Source organism: Podarcis erhardii (assembly GCF_964252035.2).
Source record: "Podarcis erhardii genome assembly, chromosome: 5".
In the NCBI taxonomy this organism is placed as follows: domain Eukaryota; kingdom Metazoa; phylum Chordata; class Lepidosauria; order Squamata; family Lacertidae; genus Podarcis; species Podarcis erhardii.
In genome coordinates this window covers 3,030,050-3,049,772 of record NC_138509.1, presented here as the reverse complement: position 1 = coordinate 3,049,772, position 19,723 = coordinate 3,030,050, and the positions used below count along the sequence as shown (strand labels likewise).

The window sequence follows — 19,723 nt, the reverse complement described above, 5'->3', positions numbered from 1 at the left end:
GTAATTGTTGAACTTATCTTATATTTTGGAAATGTACATCTAGTCCCCCCCCTTTAAATTTTTGGGGGGGCCCCAAGACAGTGGGGTCCTAAGCTACAGCTTGTTTAGCTTATACGTAAATCCGGCACTGCACATGTCCATGGTTGCAAATAAAAAAATAGTTAAATTTGTTGTTGTTGTTTACTTCTTATATAGTTTAGCAGGTACTGATAGAAATGTAACTTGATTAGTGACCAATTATTATAAAATGCCAGTGTGAACTACCAGTAACTTTGCACAGTGCAAAGTAGCTAACTTTTGCAGTTTTCCTACAACCAACAACAGTTTGTCCTATTGTTTTTCCTCCTCTTTCAGGTTCTTGATTGTTACCAACCATTTGCTGAAGTGCCCCGAGTTGGTCAAAGCCATGTATGCCAAACTGAGCAATCAAGAAAGGTAACCCCAAAAACCAATGTGGGTTTCAGCATTTAGCATTCCATATAGAGTATCCTGTTCACATGATTTGAAAAAAAAAAAGTGTGGTTTCATAGTTGGCACAGAATCTCTAAATACATGTTTCTATGTCAGTAATGGTTTTAAATTGGTTGGTTAACATTACAATTTAGCCACAACTGGCAGGGATTTAGATAGGGGTTGCAGAATCCAGGTTGGCGCCCTTACTCTGTAAGAAATGCACACACAGAAAGAGAAAATGAAGACAAGATTTCATGCTTATGCCTTGATTTCATAAGTGCACCGCACCCTGTTGTATTTTATGGCTCAACTTATACAGCCATTTAATAGCTATTTGAAAAAAAACAGATTTGTACCAAATAACTTTAGATATGCTTCACTACCTTGCAAAGGAAGTGCAGAATGAATGCGACAATGCATTTGTGCCGTGTTCTTTTATATCTCAGTCAGCACAAACATGCACATAAATTCTGTGTGTGGAAAAGAGCAAGTGTGCTACTCTTCAAAAAGGAGATGGGTCGGGTAGAAGTTGCACATTATATAAAGTGAGGTCAGAATCTACAATATACATATTTTTAACACAATCAGGCAGGTCTCATTAAAAAAAATATAAGGAGATGTGGACCAGCAACTGGCTGCACCACTATTTAGTGAACAGAAACCTGAAAGCCAATGCAATTCTGGGCTGCATCAATAGGAGTATAGCATCTAGATCAAGGGAAGTAATAGTGCCACTGTATTCTGCTCTGGTCAGACCTCACCTGGAGTACTGTGTCCAGTTCTGGGCACCACAGTTCAAGAAGGACACGGACAAACTGAACGTGTCCAGAGGAGGGCAACCAAAATGGTCAAAGGCCTGGAAACGATGCCTTATGAGGAACGGCCAAAGGAGCTGGGTATGTTTAGCCTGGAAAAGAGGAGGTTAAGGAGTGATATGATAGCCATGTTCAAATATATAAAAGGATGTCACATAGAGAGAGAAAGGTTGTTTTCTGCTGCTCCAGAGAAGCGGACACGGAGCAATGGCTCCAAACTACAAGAAAGAAGATTCCACCTAAACATTAGGAAGAACTTCCTGACAGTAAGAGCTGTTCAACAGTGGAATTTGCTGCCAAGGAGTGTGGTGGAGTCTCCTTCTTTGGAGGTCTTTACAACCAGAGGCTTGACAACCATATGTCAGGAGTGCTCTGATGGTGTTTCCTGCTTGGCAGGGGGTTGGACTCGATGGCCCTTGTGGTCTCTTCCAACTCTATGATTCTATGAAAGGCAGTTTAGGTTAGATTAGCACCCTGTGGATGGGATTTTTCTCTGGGGAGCGGACAACGTATGATGAATTATTCTGCATTCCTCACCCCACTTACATGGGAGTTAGCCCTATTGATTAGACATAGTTAGGATTACAGTCTTAAGTGAGTATGTTTTTTACTCAACTAGTTTTTACTGATTTTGAATCTGAAGCAAAAGCTGAGCTTTTAACTTGGCTTGAGGCCTGCCCTTACCATTTAGTTTATATGCTGCACTTAACCTTAATTCGAACCTGTTGTAAGCTTCCACTGAGGTTTTTAGACGTATAAGTTACCCTTTAGTTTTAAGATGTCAGTTTCATACCCTAAATTTGAAATTGAACTACGGTTGTAGCTGCGGTTTGCTGCAGTCCCCCAAGGCTGCCCTGCTAGAGTTAGAGCAGGAAAGAAAGGTTCAACAGACTTCTCACCCCTAGGACGCCACTCCTGAGCTATAATTTTTACAGGGTTTAGATTAAGCTCCTGCCGCCCATTGCCTTTCCCCTTGTTACAGTTTTAGTTGTACTTTAAGAAAATACATGAATAAACGGTTGGTAAACACAGCACTTGCCCTTTCCATGCCCAACCCTCTGACTTGCTTGTTACCTTGACAGTTTCTTCCTGGGCCCTACACTTTACATAAGCTTCATAAGGAACAAGCAAAGCTGTCAGTTATCACTTTTCACTGTTGGTGCCAGCAGTAGAACTGTCAGCAATAGCAGGCAAAAGAAATCAAGCAGTGTATACATTTTATGAAACAAACAAACAAACAAACAAACAAACAAACAACAATATAAAAAGTTGCCAGGGGGCTCCCTCACACAGAGCATGCCACTTCTGGCTGCAGCCCTAGCAAGTTTTAAGACTTGGGATATAGTTTGGGAATCAGGATTCGTCTCAAGGGAGCATCTTATTAATTGAACAATAATTGGCCAACTTAAATTGGGGTGGGGGCTGTTAACATTTTGTAACACAAGAATTGGGAAGACTGTAACCTAGGCAGTTGACTCCTTGTGAAGTTAAAGGAGTATATTCATGTATCTTATCAAACTGTACTGCCTTTTAAATTTGGAAAAAATGAGGGTTATCGTTTGGGGAAAAGATTTTGGAACTTCTTCAGAGAGGTAGGGCCGAAAATATAGGAGCCAAAAAGCACTTTTCTGCCAATACATCATTGAAAGAGACCTAATTTAAGATACTCTAGATAATATGTGACACATCAAAGAATGAATATATGGAATGGATATGTTTGGATGCTTGAAATGCGGAATGGTGGATGCAGACTTATATGTTATGAAGATTGCCCACAGTTCAAAATGATTGGGCTCAAGTAATAAGGATCAGTTTGCAAATTGACATACTAACAATGGTTCTAAATTGTATAATGAATGTACCAAAGAAACCTGATAGTTAATCTTTTGCTAGTGGCCAGCATAATACTTGTTCAATACTGACAAAAATTGTCAGCTCATTCTACTGAAGCAGCAGACTCCAGCCTGGTGCCCTGTTTTGGAATACAACTTTCATCTGCCCCAGGCAGCATCTCCAGGGGTCAAGGATTATGGGAGTTGTAGTCTTAAACAAGAAAGAAAAACAAAAAATGGGTCATTTCCTGAATTTAATAAAATAAATGTATCACACATCTGGTATAGACTGAAGGATAAACTGAGTGAATATTACCTCTTACTTCAGTTTAATTGTTGTAAACCACTCTGATTTTTTTTAAAAAAAATGAGTAGTGGTATATAAACATTTTTATATCTAGGTAAGTAAAAATCATACTTAAGGTGTGGATTGGAATTTTTTTGGTCAGAGACTCCATGAGGCATCAAGAGATCTGTGGTGGCCTAGCATCTGTGGTCTAATTTAAATATATTGACTGTGCCCTCCATTCGGTATACTTCAAGGTAAATAAGCAAGGCTTGCATTTTTATTCTAGGGCTTCGTTTTTAGAATTGATACAGTCCGAAATTGGTGAAAACAATGCAGTTATCAGTGCAGAAACAGCCAAATTTCTTGTAAGTTGTTTCAAGGGGAAATGTCAAGCCGTGCTCATATTGGCTTTTGCAGCAAATGACGATGATGAGGTAAGTACATTTTTATCTGATGTTGTAAACCTGATGAAACTTGGTCTGATCTAGAGCTCTGTGGCTCTCATTTGCATTTACCAGTTCAGCTCACTACAGAGAGTTACTCCATACATGTCCTCCAAGACATTATTGATAGGAAAGCAGACATTTAAAGATCAAATGTTAATCTGCATCCATGGATTTTTCTGCTGTCTTGAAACAAATAGGGATGTTCTGTGGGTGGGCAAACAGCTCATGAGCCAATTTATGAGATCGTGGTGATTGAGTCTGTAGTATCAGGTGCATGAAATATCAGAGATGTTTGGATATGCATGTCCCAGTAATAACCTGTAGTATTGCCACACAGTTGATATATTAGCTGATACAGTTCATCCTAATACTTGTGGCTAGATCACATTGAAAATTACTTGTACTCTCTTAGGCTACAAATGGGGGATTCCTTTGTTTGAATTCTTCCCTGTGGGAAGGAAAATAGTCTTCTGATTTGAACAAAATGTCAAGGAGAAGGCTGGAAACCATACCTCTTTCTGAAATCTAGTTCTTTATAGATATTTGGAAAGGAGGAAAATATACAATCATACCATCTTCTCAAATGGATATAATCCAGGAACAGATTGACCTGCTGTTTCTGTTAACTGGTTTGTTCATGCAGTTTAGAAAATCCTGGATTTATGATGACCTTTATCCAAACATTAACACTTCTCTATCTTATGGACTGGATTTTCAGTTGCAAGGGTAATTCCTGTCTTATTCAGGAAAGCCATGATATAACACACGGCTCTGCCGCTGTAGCCCATAATTATCGCTTTCTAGTCTTAAATTTTATATAATCTGTTTTCTGCATATGATGATTTGCAATTACCACAGTTGGTACAGATCAATCCAGCTGCAGTTAGACAATTCCAAGCAACAGCTCTCAGGTTGAATAAATAATATGCAAATGACAATAATTTCCCTTTCTATCTAATCACAAATACTGCACATTATTTCAAATGAATATTTATTGAACTTTAATGTAAATATAATTACTTTGCCACAAACTATTTAATTCTGTTGCAGAACAATCTTATATTGAAACTAACGTAGCTAGAGACTTTTTATATTTCTTTATTTCAAGTTTGTGTTTAGTTTTTAGAGTATCACCCTTGCAGCAGTATTTCTGTTCTTGATTATGTATTTGTGATTCTGAGGTTGATTGGATATTTGTAGTACAATATGCTCATTTGCATTTGACTATATTACAAGGTTTTTGAATTAGAAAAAAATCGGTACAGTGGTACCTCGGGTTAAGAACTTAATTCGTTCTGGAGGTCTGTTCTTAACCTGAAACTGTTCTTAACTTGAAGCACCACTTTACTAATGAGGCCTCCTGCTGCCGCCGTGCTGCTAGAGCACGAATTCTGTTCTCATCTTGAAGCAAAGTTCTTAACCCGAGGTAATATTTCTGGGTTAGCGGAGTCCGTAACCTGAAACATATGTAACCTGAAGCGTATATAACCCGAGGCACCACTGTACCAAAGAAGGTTGTAAAAAATTCAGCATAAGGGTAATAATATTTCAGTGCCAAAAAAACCTGAATTCTGCAGTCTGTACAAAACATTGGGACAAGGAACTGTGTTTGCAAGTAAAGCTTACCCCATGACCATGTGCAATATCCTCTAATACCATCTGGCAATTTCAGTAGGCATTTGCTGCCATAAGTGCTAGAAATTTACTTCTTAAGTAGGTGAAAGCTGAGATTTCAAACTGTTGCCTGTTTTTCATAGGAAGCAGTAGTCACGATCCGGCTTGTTGATGTTCTTTGTGAAATGACATCAAACTCTGGACATCTGGAATGTCTGCAGGCTTGCCCTGATTTGCTTGAGGTGACTGTCAGTAAGTAAGAAGCACACACAGTTTTTAAAATGTAATAATCTAAGGAGTAATGCTTTGTATTCTGCTTGAAAGTAGGTTTTATAAGGAACACTTGACAGTTGTGACCAATAACTTAAAAATAGGAAGCAGAAAATTGATAGCATGTCTTCCAATATCTATATTTGGATGAAAAAGGTATTCAAAGGTTTGCTAAAGGATTAGCTAACCATCAGGTAAAACATCAGGTATAGGTTTTGGTGCTATATATGTTTATTCCAAGATATTGTGTATCTTGTATTAAAAAAATTACATATATGAACCAATTTTCACACACTACTTTCTGCATGCCTTTATTCTTCACATTGTACAGAATGTGTGAAACAGAATTGAAACTTGAATGCTCCTGTGAAGTAATTTGGTAGTAAATGTTATAATACCTTGGTGTTATGGCAGCAGTTGGAGCTGGAGAGGAGCACAGCCAGAACTTTTCAGCAGTGTGCACTAGAGTTGGTTCAAATTAAATTGTAGTTTGTTTTTAACTCTGATTCTATGTGACATGTGAACTAGGCTTATGAATTAAAGGACTCTGTTTGATTTCTTATCTATTGTACCAGAGCAGAGGACTAAACAATAATTTCTAAAGTTGCACACTGAGCAATATTTGCTACTTTTGGTGCAAAAGAGTTTACCAGTGAGCTTAGAGATCAATAAGTACTTTTATGAATTTTCACCCAAATAGCCCTGCTGACTAATTAAACACTTGACAGCATAGAACACTGAAACCATATGTTAATGTTGAGGGTTTCCGAACATTCTTAGCCAGCAACTTTTAAAGTATTTATGCAGCATATTTAAATATGCTGCAAAATACATTCAACTTGATGCTTGAAATGTTGGCTAACTTCAGGAAACTGCAGTAATATGACTCATTATACTAGCCTTAATTGAACCAGTGCATTTAGAACATGAGTTAGAATGTCACATACAGGAACCTGATCTTGAACAGGAATATTTTGTCTAATGCATTTTCTGTTTTTACTTTTCGGAATGATTCCCAGGATACTCTCGGAGACCTCAAATACACACACATCTCCCCTCTGACCTCCCCATGCCACCTTTCCCCTTCTCGGGTTGTGCCCAGATTCTCCTTCAGCTCTCTGTCCTTGCAAAGAGGACCATCTGGTTCCCCTCCTGGGGAGACTTCTGGGACAAACTATTCCAGATTTTAGTAGTGTTTCTTTCAATAGCAGTAAGATATAGATTGATTTCCTTTTGTAATTATATGTTAATAACTATGAAGTAAAACAAAACTTAAGTATCATGGGCATTATAAAGATAATTATTTTCTCTGTTTAGAAACTTTGCAGCTTACACATCTTGCTGGGAAGCAGAGCACAAACATCTTCACAGTGACTCATTCTGGGCAAGAACAAAGCTGTCATCCAGCTGTGGGGTTTAAGTCACATCTAATTCGTTTGATTGGAAATTTATGTTACAAGAATAAGGCTAACCAAGACAAGGTAAGAAAAGCTAAAGACTGTAAGCAATTCATTGTGCAGTTCATAGTACAAAAAGACATTTATATCTTAGAAATTTTGCAAAAAAAAGTCTCAAGTAAGTAATAAATATGGTATGCTGCTAGGGTGCTTTAAGTCAGTTGTAATATTTAAAATCACTTCCATTAATTCCTGGTGTTTCATGTAGGACTGCATGTATATGCTAAAATACCAAATTTCTACTTATTATAGGGAGGGTATTAGCTCTGACTGTGCCACCCTGCTGACTTTTGAGATTTTATGAGGCAGGGTCTGCAAACTTTCAAGCATAGCTTCAGAGCTGTAGGAGCTAATACTTTTGAAAACAAACACTGAAACTAATTTCAAGAAACTAATTCTGCACTAAATATAAGCCACCATTTATTTTTTATTCTCCAAGGCAAATTGGGATGGAGATGATTCATCACATATCTTTTAAAATAGATTTGATCTGTCAGCAAACTCAGCCTCCATTGGGGACAGGGGTAGCATTTAGTGACTCAAATTCACCATAGTTCAGAGGTGGGTTTATAAGCCACTGGCTAGTTGAGGCTTGAGAAATCTTCAGATTGTCCTATCTCAGTTCATTAAGCGAAGGGGTGCACAGACCTTTTGCCCACACACACAGTCCCTTTCCTCTTCCCTTTGTGACTTGCAGCAATTAAACAAGGAAAACTCTTATTAATGTATTTCCTTGTTTCATCTGAATTGGGAAACTTATTAGCAGATTTGGAACAAGTCAAGGTGTTACACCACCATTTTTAGAAAGTGTTTAATTGTCCCAAACTGGTAGCCATAGTTTCCTGCTTTAGATAAAATGGGAAACTATAAACTGTATATTTATTTCCTGCTTTAATTTCCTCTTACATGAATAATGGAGTGAAGGGGCTTTTTGTGCAAGAAAAATGATTGTGCATATCCTGGCTTAATAGGCTGAAATATTATCTGACCTGCAGCAGTGTAATTTTCCATTTCACTATATAGAAAAATTATTGCCATTGTATAGGTGTTACAGCATTTAATACATTTGTAAACCAATGAAAATAGCTCACTGAGCTGAAATAAGTGCTTTTTACAATGGTTTCTCACTTCTTGTTGACAACTTGTGTGAGGTTGTTTTTGGTGAGGTTTGTTTCTTCATAGTTTCCCTTGGGGAAGAATAGTCAAGTTTGAAATACTTGGAATTTTGTTTGGCAATAAAAAACAGGTTTTTTTCTTACTGTGAATTTTAGTCCCCATTCCTGATAGGGATGACTCCCCCTACTGGAGACAGGGAATCTTCAGCTTGCAATGTCCTCTCTAGAGGGGAGGTGTCATCCCATCTCTCCAGGCAGAGCAGCAGAGCAGAATAACACCTCAACCCTCCAGCAGCTGCCCATATGCCAGCCCCACTGCTGGAGCACAGGACACTCAGACACAAAACATGTGGTTAGACAGCAATGCCAAAGTTAATGTCCCAGAACTACTCCCCATATCAATCTACAAATCAACCACAGCAGCCAATAAATTCAAAAAATTATGCAATGCATAATGACACCCCCTCCCCATTACGATATATACAGGTCTGCCTCTGAAGACAGTTAATTCAATGGCCAGGTTGCTCCCCGGGGCAAACCAATGGCACTGGGTACCAATTAGTTTCCAGACCCAATTCAAAGTGCTGGTTTTGACCTATAAAGCCTTAAATGGCTCAGGACCACAATACCTTAAGGGTCATGAGGTTCATACCTCTGTATAAACCTACTTGGACCCTAAGGACCCTCTGAGGCTCTTCTTCGTGTGCCTCCTCCACAAGAGGTCCGAAGCAATCCTGGGAATTTTTTTGAACTAAGGAAGGCCTCAGAATCAGAGGGGGTTTCCCCCTTATTCATGCTCACCTGCTCTGGCAAAGAACCTGGAGAATCACCAAAGGGGAATCTCCAAATGCACAGATCTCCTCTGTGCCAACATGGCAAGGAGAAAGGCTGCCCTGCAGAGGCGCAGTCATCCTGTGCACAGATGCAGAGAAAAGGTGGGAAAAACAATGCGACTGAGCACACTGCAGCAGCTGCTCAAACTCCCAGTTAGCACTGGGACCCAAAGGTGCAGTGATAATGCAGCCAGTTGAAACTGCTAGACCAACAGGTGCAGCGATCACGTCTCTAGGAGCTGCTGGGGCCATTCCAGGAACGCTGAGTTGTTGAAACAAAATGGCGTTCCTGCTTTTTTTTAGAAAGAGGCAGGAAACGCAAGCTCCTGGCCCTATGTCGCCTCTGTGGACTCCTCCTGTGCCTGCCTGGCAATCCAGTCAGAATCCAGCTGCTCCCTACAGTCTCCCCAGAGAACAGGGTGGGGGAGAAAAACAAAGAGAATGAAGTAGAAATGAATCAGCTGGGGGAGGCAGCCAACAGGAAAACAGAGAGAAAAAACTCATTCAGAAAGATGATATAGCAAACAGGATGAAGGAGAGGACTAGACAAAGGGGAAATCCACACAAAACAAGCACTCGGGCAAGTGTTTCTCTCCACACACAGAGAGAGACACAAAGACCCAGCCATCCCTTGAGCAGGCAGGGTCACTGGGAGAGAAGGGGTTGACTCCTCCCCTCTGGAGAGGACCTTGCAAACTGAAGACCCTGCCTGTCTCCATAGGGGGAATCCTTCTCTTTCAGGAATAAAAGCATCCCCCTCCTTCTGATGAACATTCTCGGCACCTGGCGGCTTCTGCCTTACATATATGCTTACTTTATTCTAAGGTCTTACAAGAAATGGCATGCAGTCAGTGGCTAAGTGGCTGTGCCAGGATATCCCCCTGCCCTGATCCAACATGGGAGTTGCCCATGTGATGTGCACAAGCCACATTTTCTGTGTTTTTACCCATTGCTGCTGCTATGTGGGAGCAAATCACAAGGAAGCAGTTTTGTGGCAGCATATATAGTAATGGTAATGTGTAAATTGGTCCAAAGCTGTGTGTGTTTTAAAAAGTCTGAATATAGAATGGATGTAAGAAAAAAACTTGGATTTTTAGCCAACTAATACTTGCTTAAAAGATTCATTTGTAATTGTGAGACTAGAGAATTGGTGAGTTTTAATAAGGACAGATCTTTCGACAACTTTTAATATCTTTGAAGGGGAATCTTGCTGAATTAACAGTGATACTTTGTAGGTGAAGAGGGGATTGCTGTACAATGTCTCCATTCTTATTCAGGAAGATGCAGGGGGTTGTGATGGACACATGGTCAATTGTAAAACAAGCTGTCCAGCTAGATTTCAGTTCTCTTGCCTCATTTAATTTCTGGATGTATAAGTACTGAGGAAACTAAAGGCTGAACAAATGTTGATTTAAATTGAAACTTTTAGAGAGTGGAGTCTCAAAGACGTGAAGAAAATGGACATAATTATACTGATAATGTTGTTATAGGATCTTTTAATTTGCCAGTGGGATTTGTATTTGCCTGGAGTAATTGTTCTCAAAATCAACCTATGAAAGGGGGTGGGGGGGGGAGAGAAAGGTGAAATTATGAAATCCTCTTGGATTACCTCATACAGTACTAACAATTCTTAAGTGAAAGGTTGAACTGTCAAACACACCCTGTAAACAATTTCTGTAATCACCACCATCATCATCTTCATTATCACCATCACAGTAAAATCCACTTCAGCCCTCATTCTGTAAGGGTGACTTCTGTGTGTAAGCCTACAGATACAAATGCTTATCCCTGGTCCCTTTGCATAGGCGCACCTGGGTCCCTCTGAACAGGTCAGGTGTGCCTTTTTGGAAATACCCAGTTCCCATCCATGTCCGCTAGTAGCACACAACTGTAGCAGGATCAGGAATGATTTATCTTTTTTCTTTGTATTGCCTAATTAAGGAATCAGTGAAACCTATCACTGAAGGAACCTGCTTCCCCACATGGGGTTTGCTAGCTAATGCTTTGCATGCACAGAATGACATGTTGTGGAGCAGCAGGGTCTTCCTCAATGTTCAGAAATGTGTTGAATGAGCTTCACCTTGATTTAGATGTCTCGTGGCTGGGTGGTGGTGGAGGGCCGTGATAGGGGCAGCATTGTACATGTAAGAAGTATTTCAGGCAAGGTTTTTTTTCCAACTGGAACTCACTAGAACTTAGTTCCTGCACCTATAAGGTGGGTGCCATTGCCATTCTAAGAGAATGAGGGAGGCATTCATGGTGAGTTCCTCTTTTTCTAGAAAAATAGCACTGATTTCAGGCATATTTCCAGCAAAGTTGTGTGCAAGAGGTCACATGGGCCATAGGGAAGAGGAGCATTGCAGTCGCAGATAAACTGTTTGGTGGTTTTTCTTTTGGTCCATTTTTGATTGGAATCCACAAACTGGGTTTAATCAGTAGAGGAGGAGGATGCTGAGCATAGTCTGCAAGCACTGCATCCCTCTTGGCACCAGGGCTAGGTAGATCTGGATGTACATCTCTTGTCTCAGATGTCGTGGAGGATGCAGCACACTGCAGTCATGGTAGGGTCTTCCTTTCCTGCTTCAGAACAGGTGACAAGATTTCCATTCCCCCTACCCACCCCCAATCCCTGCTACCACCATCCATAAAGAGCCTTCTGCACCTTTTAAGGGGGAAATGCTGTGCCTCTGATCTCACAATGATCTCAAGCGTAATGGTTTCCAATGGAATAAGCCCACACATTCTACTGTTAATCATCACATGTTAAGAAAGAAATGTTTGTATGAACCCACAGGGCCCACATCTTAGGGCAGTATTTTTCTTTTTATAGACCAACAGTTTGGTGGATGTGTCAGAAAGGAAACACAACTAAAAAGTGAAATGGTTTTTAAGAAGTGAAATATTTTTAAAGGTTTCCATTAAATCAGTTTCTATATTAGTTAGGACAAGTAATTGGTAGAAATGTACTGTATTTCTTTCTCTGATGTGAAAAATCAGTGCTGTTTCACACACTGCAGGGTTTTATTGTTTTGGTTTTTGCTAGGCTGCCAGGTTTCTAGAGAAAGCTAACGCACCATGAAACCTGGCTAGCTTTAACTTTGACATTAAAAAGTGGCATATAATCTAGTGATAGTTTGCTTCATGTGTTGCCCTGTTCAGAAACACTTGAGGCTCCAGTCATCTCTATACTATAATGCTTAAGTACTACAACATTGCATACCTTGGTTATTGTATATTCTTTGTTGTAAATATATAGATTTCATAGATGCATAAATCACAAAAGTAAGTTACAGGTTTATACAAACATATTAAACATATTAAAGCCTGACCAATATGTATATGCTACTTAAGTAAGATCCATTCATCTTGGAGCACCAAGAAGCTATTTCCCTTCATATAGTTCAGGTCTCTCTTTTTTTAGTCCCCCTTTATAAAAACGATGGAAATGTAAAAGCAATGCAAAAATTACTAAAGTTGCAGTCCATCAGTTTTTTTTATGAAAGGTTACCATCCAGCTGTCAAATAAGAGATATTTTCAGCAATGACACTGCAGTTAGTGTGTGTGTGTGTGTGTGTGTGTGTGTGTGTGTATCACTTGTGGAAACTGTAATAAAGTCCAATCATAATTGCAATAGGATGTAGGGTGTGTCATTCTGGGAAGTTGCCACTACTTGGGTGGTTGTGGTGCTGAGATCTCTGCTTCAGTCTGCAAGTGAATCTTGGGAATTGCAACCTCAGCATGAGATCAGCAGAGAGAGAGAGAGAGGGGGAAATCTTCTATTACATACACTCCTTACAAAGACCACTTCAACTTTTCTTATCTCAACGCTATTTTAAACAAATTAAGTAAGGTGTCTGTACTGTTGATTGCATAAGTTGACCTGATTCTTATCTAAGGCACTTAAGTACTGTATGTGCTAAACACTAAAATTAAAACTAAAGGGCAGTTGACCCTTCAAAGTTAGACATTCTTTTCTCAAACATTTTATATAGAATTATATTGTTCTGCTTTATAAGTAATGATTTTTCTACATTGGAAATCTTTTTGACTCCGTAGAAGAATTATCATGTATAACAGAGAGTTCTTAGGAACTATGCTACTCAAGTTTAGGTTCAGCATAAATCTGCTTTCTTTTTTTTAATAATAATATTTATTAATTTTATAAAACAAAAATCAACATACATAACATCATGATCTTTCTCATTAACCACGTTTCATTCTCATCTTTGGACTTCCTCACATCTCTTGTTCCTGCTTTCTAAACATTTTTCTAGCAAATTATTCACTTAGTTCAGTTTATATCATGTAATTATCCAATATTGAATCTCAAATCTTAGAATTTAAATCACTCTTTAAAAAAAACAAAAAACCTAATTCTAGCATATTGTTCATCCAAAATTTGTCTTTTCTTTCAATCACATTTAAATTTATATTCTTTGTTACTAATTTGTTGGAACCATCTTATTGCAGATCTTACATCTTTCTTAACATTCATACAGTTTACAGTATTTTTGTAAATAGTCCTTAAATTTCTTCCAATCCTCCTCCACCAGTTCTTCTCCCAGGTCTCGGATTCTGCCAGTCATCTCTGCCAATTCCATATAGTCCATCAGTTGCATCTGCCATTCTTCCAATGTGGGCAGATCTTGAGTTTTCCAGCTTTTAGCGATGAGTATCCTTGCTGCTGTTGTGGCATACATAAAAAAGGTTCGGTCCTTCTTTTGCACACTCTGGTCAACAATGCCCAAAAGGAAGGCCTCTGGTTTCTTAGGGAAGGTATACTTAAATACCTTTTTCAGCTCGTTATATATCATTTCCCAGAATGCCTTCACTCTAGGACAGGTCCACCAGAGGTGAAAGAATGTTCCTTCATCTTCTTTACACTTCCAACATTTATTATCAGGCAAATGGTATATCTTTGCAAGCTTGACTGGGGTCATGTAGCACCTGTATATCATTTTCATAATATTTTCCTTCAAAGCATTACATGCGGTAAATCTCAAACCTGTAGTCCATAACTTTTCCCAGTCAGCAAACATGATGTTGTACCCTATGTCCTGTGCCCATTTTATCATAGCTGTTTTAACCGTTTCATCCTGTGTATTCCATTTTAGCAGCAAGTTATACATTCTTGAAAGTATCTTGAAGCTGGGTTCTAACAGTTCTGTTTCTAACTTTGATTTTTCCACCTGGAATCCTATCTTTTTGTCCAACTTAAAAACTTCTTTAATCTGAGCATAATGTAACCAATCTCGCACTTTATCTTTTATTTTCTCCATACTCTGCAACCTCCAATTATCTCCATCTTTTTCTATTATTTCCCAATATTTCGGCCATTTGGCCTCCATATTGAGTCTTTTCGGGGCCTTTAGCCTCCATTGGTGATAGCCACCTTGGGGTTTTGTTTTCCAGTAAGTCTTTATATTTTATCCAGACATTGAATACTGCTTTTCTGACAACATGGTTCTTAAAGGCCTTGTGTATTTTAACCTTGTCATACCACAAATATGCATGCCATCCAAAAGCATTGTTAAATCCTTCCAAATCTAAAACATCCGTGTTTTCAAGAAGTAGCCAGTCCTTCAACCAGCAGAAGGCTGCTGATTCGTAGTACAGCTTTAAGTCTGGCAGGGCAAAGCCCCCTCTTTCTTTAGCATCAGTTAATATCTTAAACTTAATTCTGGGCTTTTTGCCCTGCCAGACAAATTTAGAAATATCTCTCTGCCACTTCTCAAAACACCCCATTTTGTCCACAATCTGTAGAGTTTGAAACAAAAACAACATTTTTGGCAATACATTCATCTTAACAGCAGCAATACATCCTGACAAGGAAAGTTTCAATCTTGACCAGATTTCTAGATCCCTTTTAATTTCAGACCAACATTTTTCATAATTATCTTTGAATAAGTTCCTGTTTTTGTCTGTTATGCTTACCCCTAGGTATTTTACTTTTTTAACCACATTTAATTCTGTCTCTTTCTGAAACCTTTCTGATTCTGAAGAGGTCATATTTTTTTCCAAAACCTTGGTTTTTTGCTTGTTAAGTTTAAATCCCGCCACCCGACCAAACTCATAAATCAATTGCAGTACCCTTTTGGTGCTGGGCTCTGGCTCCTGTAAGGTCAATACTAGGTCATCTGCAAATGCTTTAAGTTTATACTGTTTCGCTCCGACCTGAATACCCTCCACCAACCGGTCTCCTCTGATCATATTTAAGAGCACTTCCAGGACCGATATAAATAACAAAGGGGCATAAATCTGCTTTCATGGCTATATTTAAAGAACACTTTAAAGACCCTTCCCCTCTGCAGGGAGGTGGGACCGATTCGGATGGTCTGCCCCCGCCACTTAATGGATCCAAATGTTTTCCAGAGAGTGGTAGGGGATGCTTTATCCCATGTTGATGGCCTTTCAGCTGATTCCCTGGTGGTCCGCTGGAATGCGGAGTTAACCAGGGCTATTGACTGTTTGGATTCAAGCGCCCTCTCCAATTGCATGGGGCCCGGCTGCCCCGTGGTTTTCCATGGATCTGAGGGCAATGAAACAATCGCTGAGATGGCTAGAGCGCCAGTGGCGGATAACTCATTCTGAAGCTGAGTGGACACGGGTTAGAGCTCAATGTCGAGCCTACCAAGTGGTGGTAGTGACGGCGAAAAATACTTTCTTCACCGTCTCTTTGCATCTGCAGAAAACAGCAGCAGGAGATTCTTTCAGGTGGTTCGCAATTTAGCAGAACCACCTACTATTACATCCTGCAGTGATTCTGAATTTTTTTTTGCAGATAAAGTCATTCAGATTCGGGAAGAGGTAGACTCCACCGTGGGAGCAGGGCTGGGGCGGGATAGTGCTAGAGTCCTGTCTAGTCAAGTTACGTGGGATCAGTTCCAATCTGTCACCTCTGAGGATGTGGACAGGCTGCTTGGACTAGTGAAACCGACCACCTGTCTCCTTGATCCTTGCCCATCCTGGCTTATAAAAGCTAGCCAGGAAGGGCTGGGCGATGGGCTTCACAGGGTGGTGAATGCTTCTCTCTGTGAAGGAGCCTTCCCAGACCCACTGAAAGAGGCGGTTATCAAACCACTTCTTAAAAAACCATCTTTAGATGTGGCCAATATGGCCAACTATCGCCCAGTCTCAAATCTTCCATTCTTGGGCAAGGTGACCGAGTGTGTGGTTGCTGAACAACTCCAGGCATGCCTGGAAGAAGCTGACCATTTGGATCCCTTCCAGTCGGGATTCAGGCCTCATCATGGGACTGAAACTGCCTTGGTCACACTGGTTGATGATCTCCGGCGGGCTAGGGACAAAGGTGAGAGCTGTTTCCTAGTTCTGCTGGATCTCTCAGCGGCGTTTGATACCATCGACCATAACATCCTTCTGGACCGTCTAGAGGGGCTGGGAGCTGGGAGCACTGTCATACCGTAGTTCAGCTCCAACCTCCTGGGCCGTGTTCAGAAAGTGGTGTTGGGGGATGAGTGTTCAGACCCCTGGGCTCTCACTTGTGGGGTGCCTCAGGGTTCTGTCCTCTTCCCCATGCTTTTCAACATCTACAGGCATCCGCTGGGAGAGATCATCAGGGGGTTTGGTTCATCAGTATGCAGATAATACCCAGCTCTACCTCTCTTTCAAATCAGAACCAGTGAAGGCGGTGAAGGTCCTGTGTCAGTGTCTGGAGGTAGTTGGAGGATGGATGGCGGCTAACAGATTGAGGTTGAATCCTGACAAGGCAGAAGTACTGTTTTTGGGGGACAGGAGGTGGGCGGGTATGGAGGACTCCCTGGTCCTGAATGGGGTAACTGTGCCCCTGAAGGACCAGGTGCGCAGCCTTGGAGTCATTCTGGACTCACAGCTGTCCATGGAGGCGCAGGTCAGTTCTGTGTCCAGGGCAGCTGTTTATCGGCTCCATCTGGTACGCAGGCTGAGACCCTATCTGCCCGTGGACTGTCTCGCGAGAGTGGTGCATGCTCTGGTTATCTCTCACTTGGACTACTGCAATGCACTCTATGTGGGGCTACCTTTGAAGGTGACCCGGAAACTACAACTAATCCAGAATGCGGCAGCTAGACTGTTCACTAGGAGTGGCTGCCGAGACCACGTAACACCGGTTTTGAAAGACCTACATTGGCTCCCAGTACGTTTCCGAGCACAATTCAAAGTATTGGTGCTGACCTTTAAAGCCCTAAGCAGCCTTGGTACAGTATATCTGAAGGAGTGTCTCCAACCCCATAGTTCTGCCCGGACACTGAGGTCCAGCGCTGAAGATCTTCTGGCGGTTCACTCGCTGCGAGAAGCCAAGTTACAGGGAACCAGGCAGAGGGCCTTCTTGGTAGTGGCACCCGCCCTGTGGAACACCCTCCCACCAGATGTCAAAGAGAAAAACAACTATCAGACTTTTAGAAGACATCTGAAGGCAGCTCTGTTTAAAGAAACTTTTAATGTTTAATAGACTATTGTATTTTAATATTCTGTTGGAAGCCGCCCAGAGTGGCTGGGGCGGGATATAAATAATAAATTATTATTATTATTATTATTATTATTATTATTATTATTATTATTATTATTATTATTAGAATGGTAGGTTCTTACATTCTCATTACAAAACATTTGAAGCTGTGTGAAGAGCAAGTTCTTTTTTCAAATAAGAAAATTAAATATGAAATGATGGAAACAAAATAATACAAAACTGTAAGGTGCATATAGTTCAAGAGCACATCTTTTTTTCTTTGTGAATGCAGCCTGAGAAGTCACTTCTCCAGTCTTTTATTGCCAACATTGCAGATGATAATGCTGACTCCCCCCCAAAAAAATGAAATGTATTTTTAATGCATGAATGTCTGTATCTCATTGTATTATTTTTCATAGTATAAGAAATAACAGTTATTCCACACAGTGAAATATTATTCAGGGATGTCTCGCTGTAACCAACAGCTGCTTTCCCCAGCTAACAGGACAGTATCTTATCCCTGCTGAACCTCAGTCCTTTAGTGGCTCAGATAACTGGAAGGCCAACACGTGCTTTGTGTCAGGGTTTGCTACCCTGTAAGCTGTGCTGCATCCCTGATTTCCGGTGTTCATGTTCAGTTACTGTGCTGCAATAATAATACTCATCACAGTCATCTCAGATGGGGTTGGTTTATGCAGTCAGTAAGCTGAAGCTAGTTTTCTAAACCCACACAAGTAAATTACGTTTTCAAAAATGCTTTTTCAAAGAATGAATGAGAGCAATGTGAGAACAAGATTAGATGTGATGTTAATTAGGTAAATGCAGTTAACATGCACATTTTCATATGCAATAGTAGCAACCAAAAGGAAGACTAAGCAACCATATAAGCATCCTTGACCTCCTTGATGAAAGGACAAGCAAGGTAAAAAGAAGAGAGAAATTCTGAATTATGCCGAAGTACATGAATAAAAATCAATAAAAATACATAGCTAACTGAGGTTCTCCCCCCCCCCAACAAAAATCCTGGCTATGCCAATGCTGAAGTAGTAGAGGGAAAGATTGGCAGTAGATTGAGATTAAGGAATGGGGGGAAGTTAGTATTAAGAAAAAGAAGGGTGTCCTCAATATTCTCAATGAGTGTGAACTCATTTTCTAGCTTTGTTTTGAGTGTATTGAGCTCTATTTAACTTAATGACATGCGAATATTTTACATAAGTACAGTCAGCTTAAATTTCAGTGGGATATCTGTTGTAAGACATTAATACAATTGTGTCACTAGACAGCCACTTTTATTGAATGACACTTTAAATATATAAAGACTTCGCAGGGAAAAGGTCAAAATTATCGTTACATTTGCAGGAGAGAAAAAGTTTTCCCCTCATATGTATATATTTAAATGTTTCATAGTGTCAGTAGAGCAACACAATTTTTAAGTATGGTAGAGGCAATGATCATAGTTTTGCTTTCAATGGGTGGGCATGGGGCTTCCTGCTGTGGCTGGGAAAGAATCTCTGCTACTTACGCCATTCATCTCGTATGGGACGTATATGTCACATCAGAGCCTTTGCCATTCCAGCATATGTATGCCCTGGGAAAAAGAGACACAAGTATTTCAGCAGTTTTGCAGGATGTGGTAGCTTCCAATAATAGACTTGTTTGCCACAAGCCACAGTGCCATATATTATAAGCCAACATGCCTGTACCCTAAGCTCTGAGATCTTTAAACAGCTGGGAATAAATGCCCCATCTTTCTTTGGGTTAGACATGAATTTGCACCTTGCCTTTGTGTGGGGACAATATCCCACATATAAAGCTAACGACAGCAGGTTGCCCACCTCTAATAACAGGCTAACTGGAAGCTGCTGTGGCTCATTGGACGTCCAGGCTGCTTCACTTGGCATGAAAAACTGGAACTGAAGTTAGAGCAGGGACTTCTGTCTTTGCAAAGTCCCTCCACCCCAAGCCCTCAGTTACAAGATCAGGCAACATTTGCAACAGGGATACAGCACAACACCTTTTTGTGGGGCCCTGCTTGTCCATGTGACAAGCTTCAAGAGGGAAGCCACAGTTTATAGTTGTCTTTGTAAACCCAGGGCAGAAATCCTACCATTTTTGTCTCTTAAAGACACTTTTGTTTGTACACAGTTGTGTGCAT

At 40.4% G+C, this 19,723-nt stretch overlaps 1 protein-coding gene across 1 annotated transcript in view; it reads left to right on the top strand.

Moving 5' to 3' along the window:
• The window catches only part of ATXN10 (ataxin 10), a 71,503-nt gene that overhangs the window by 36,795 nt on the left and 14,985 nt on the right, over positions 1 to 19,723 (top strand). Inside the window, exons 6-9 of the mRNA XM_081861398.1 lie at positions 355 to 435; positions 3,676 to 3,823; positions 5,593 to 5,701; positions 7,037 to 7,200. Coding sequence (XP_081717524.1) covers positions 355 to 435; positions 3,676 to 3,823; positions 5,593 to 5,701; positions 7,037 to 7,200 — 502 coding nt within the window. The remainder of the gene's footprint in view (positions 1 to 354; positions 436 to 3,675; positions 3,824 to 5,592; positions 5,702 to 7,036; positions 7,201 to 19,723) is intronic.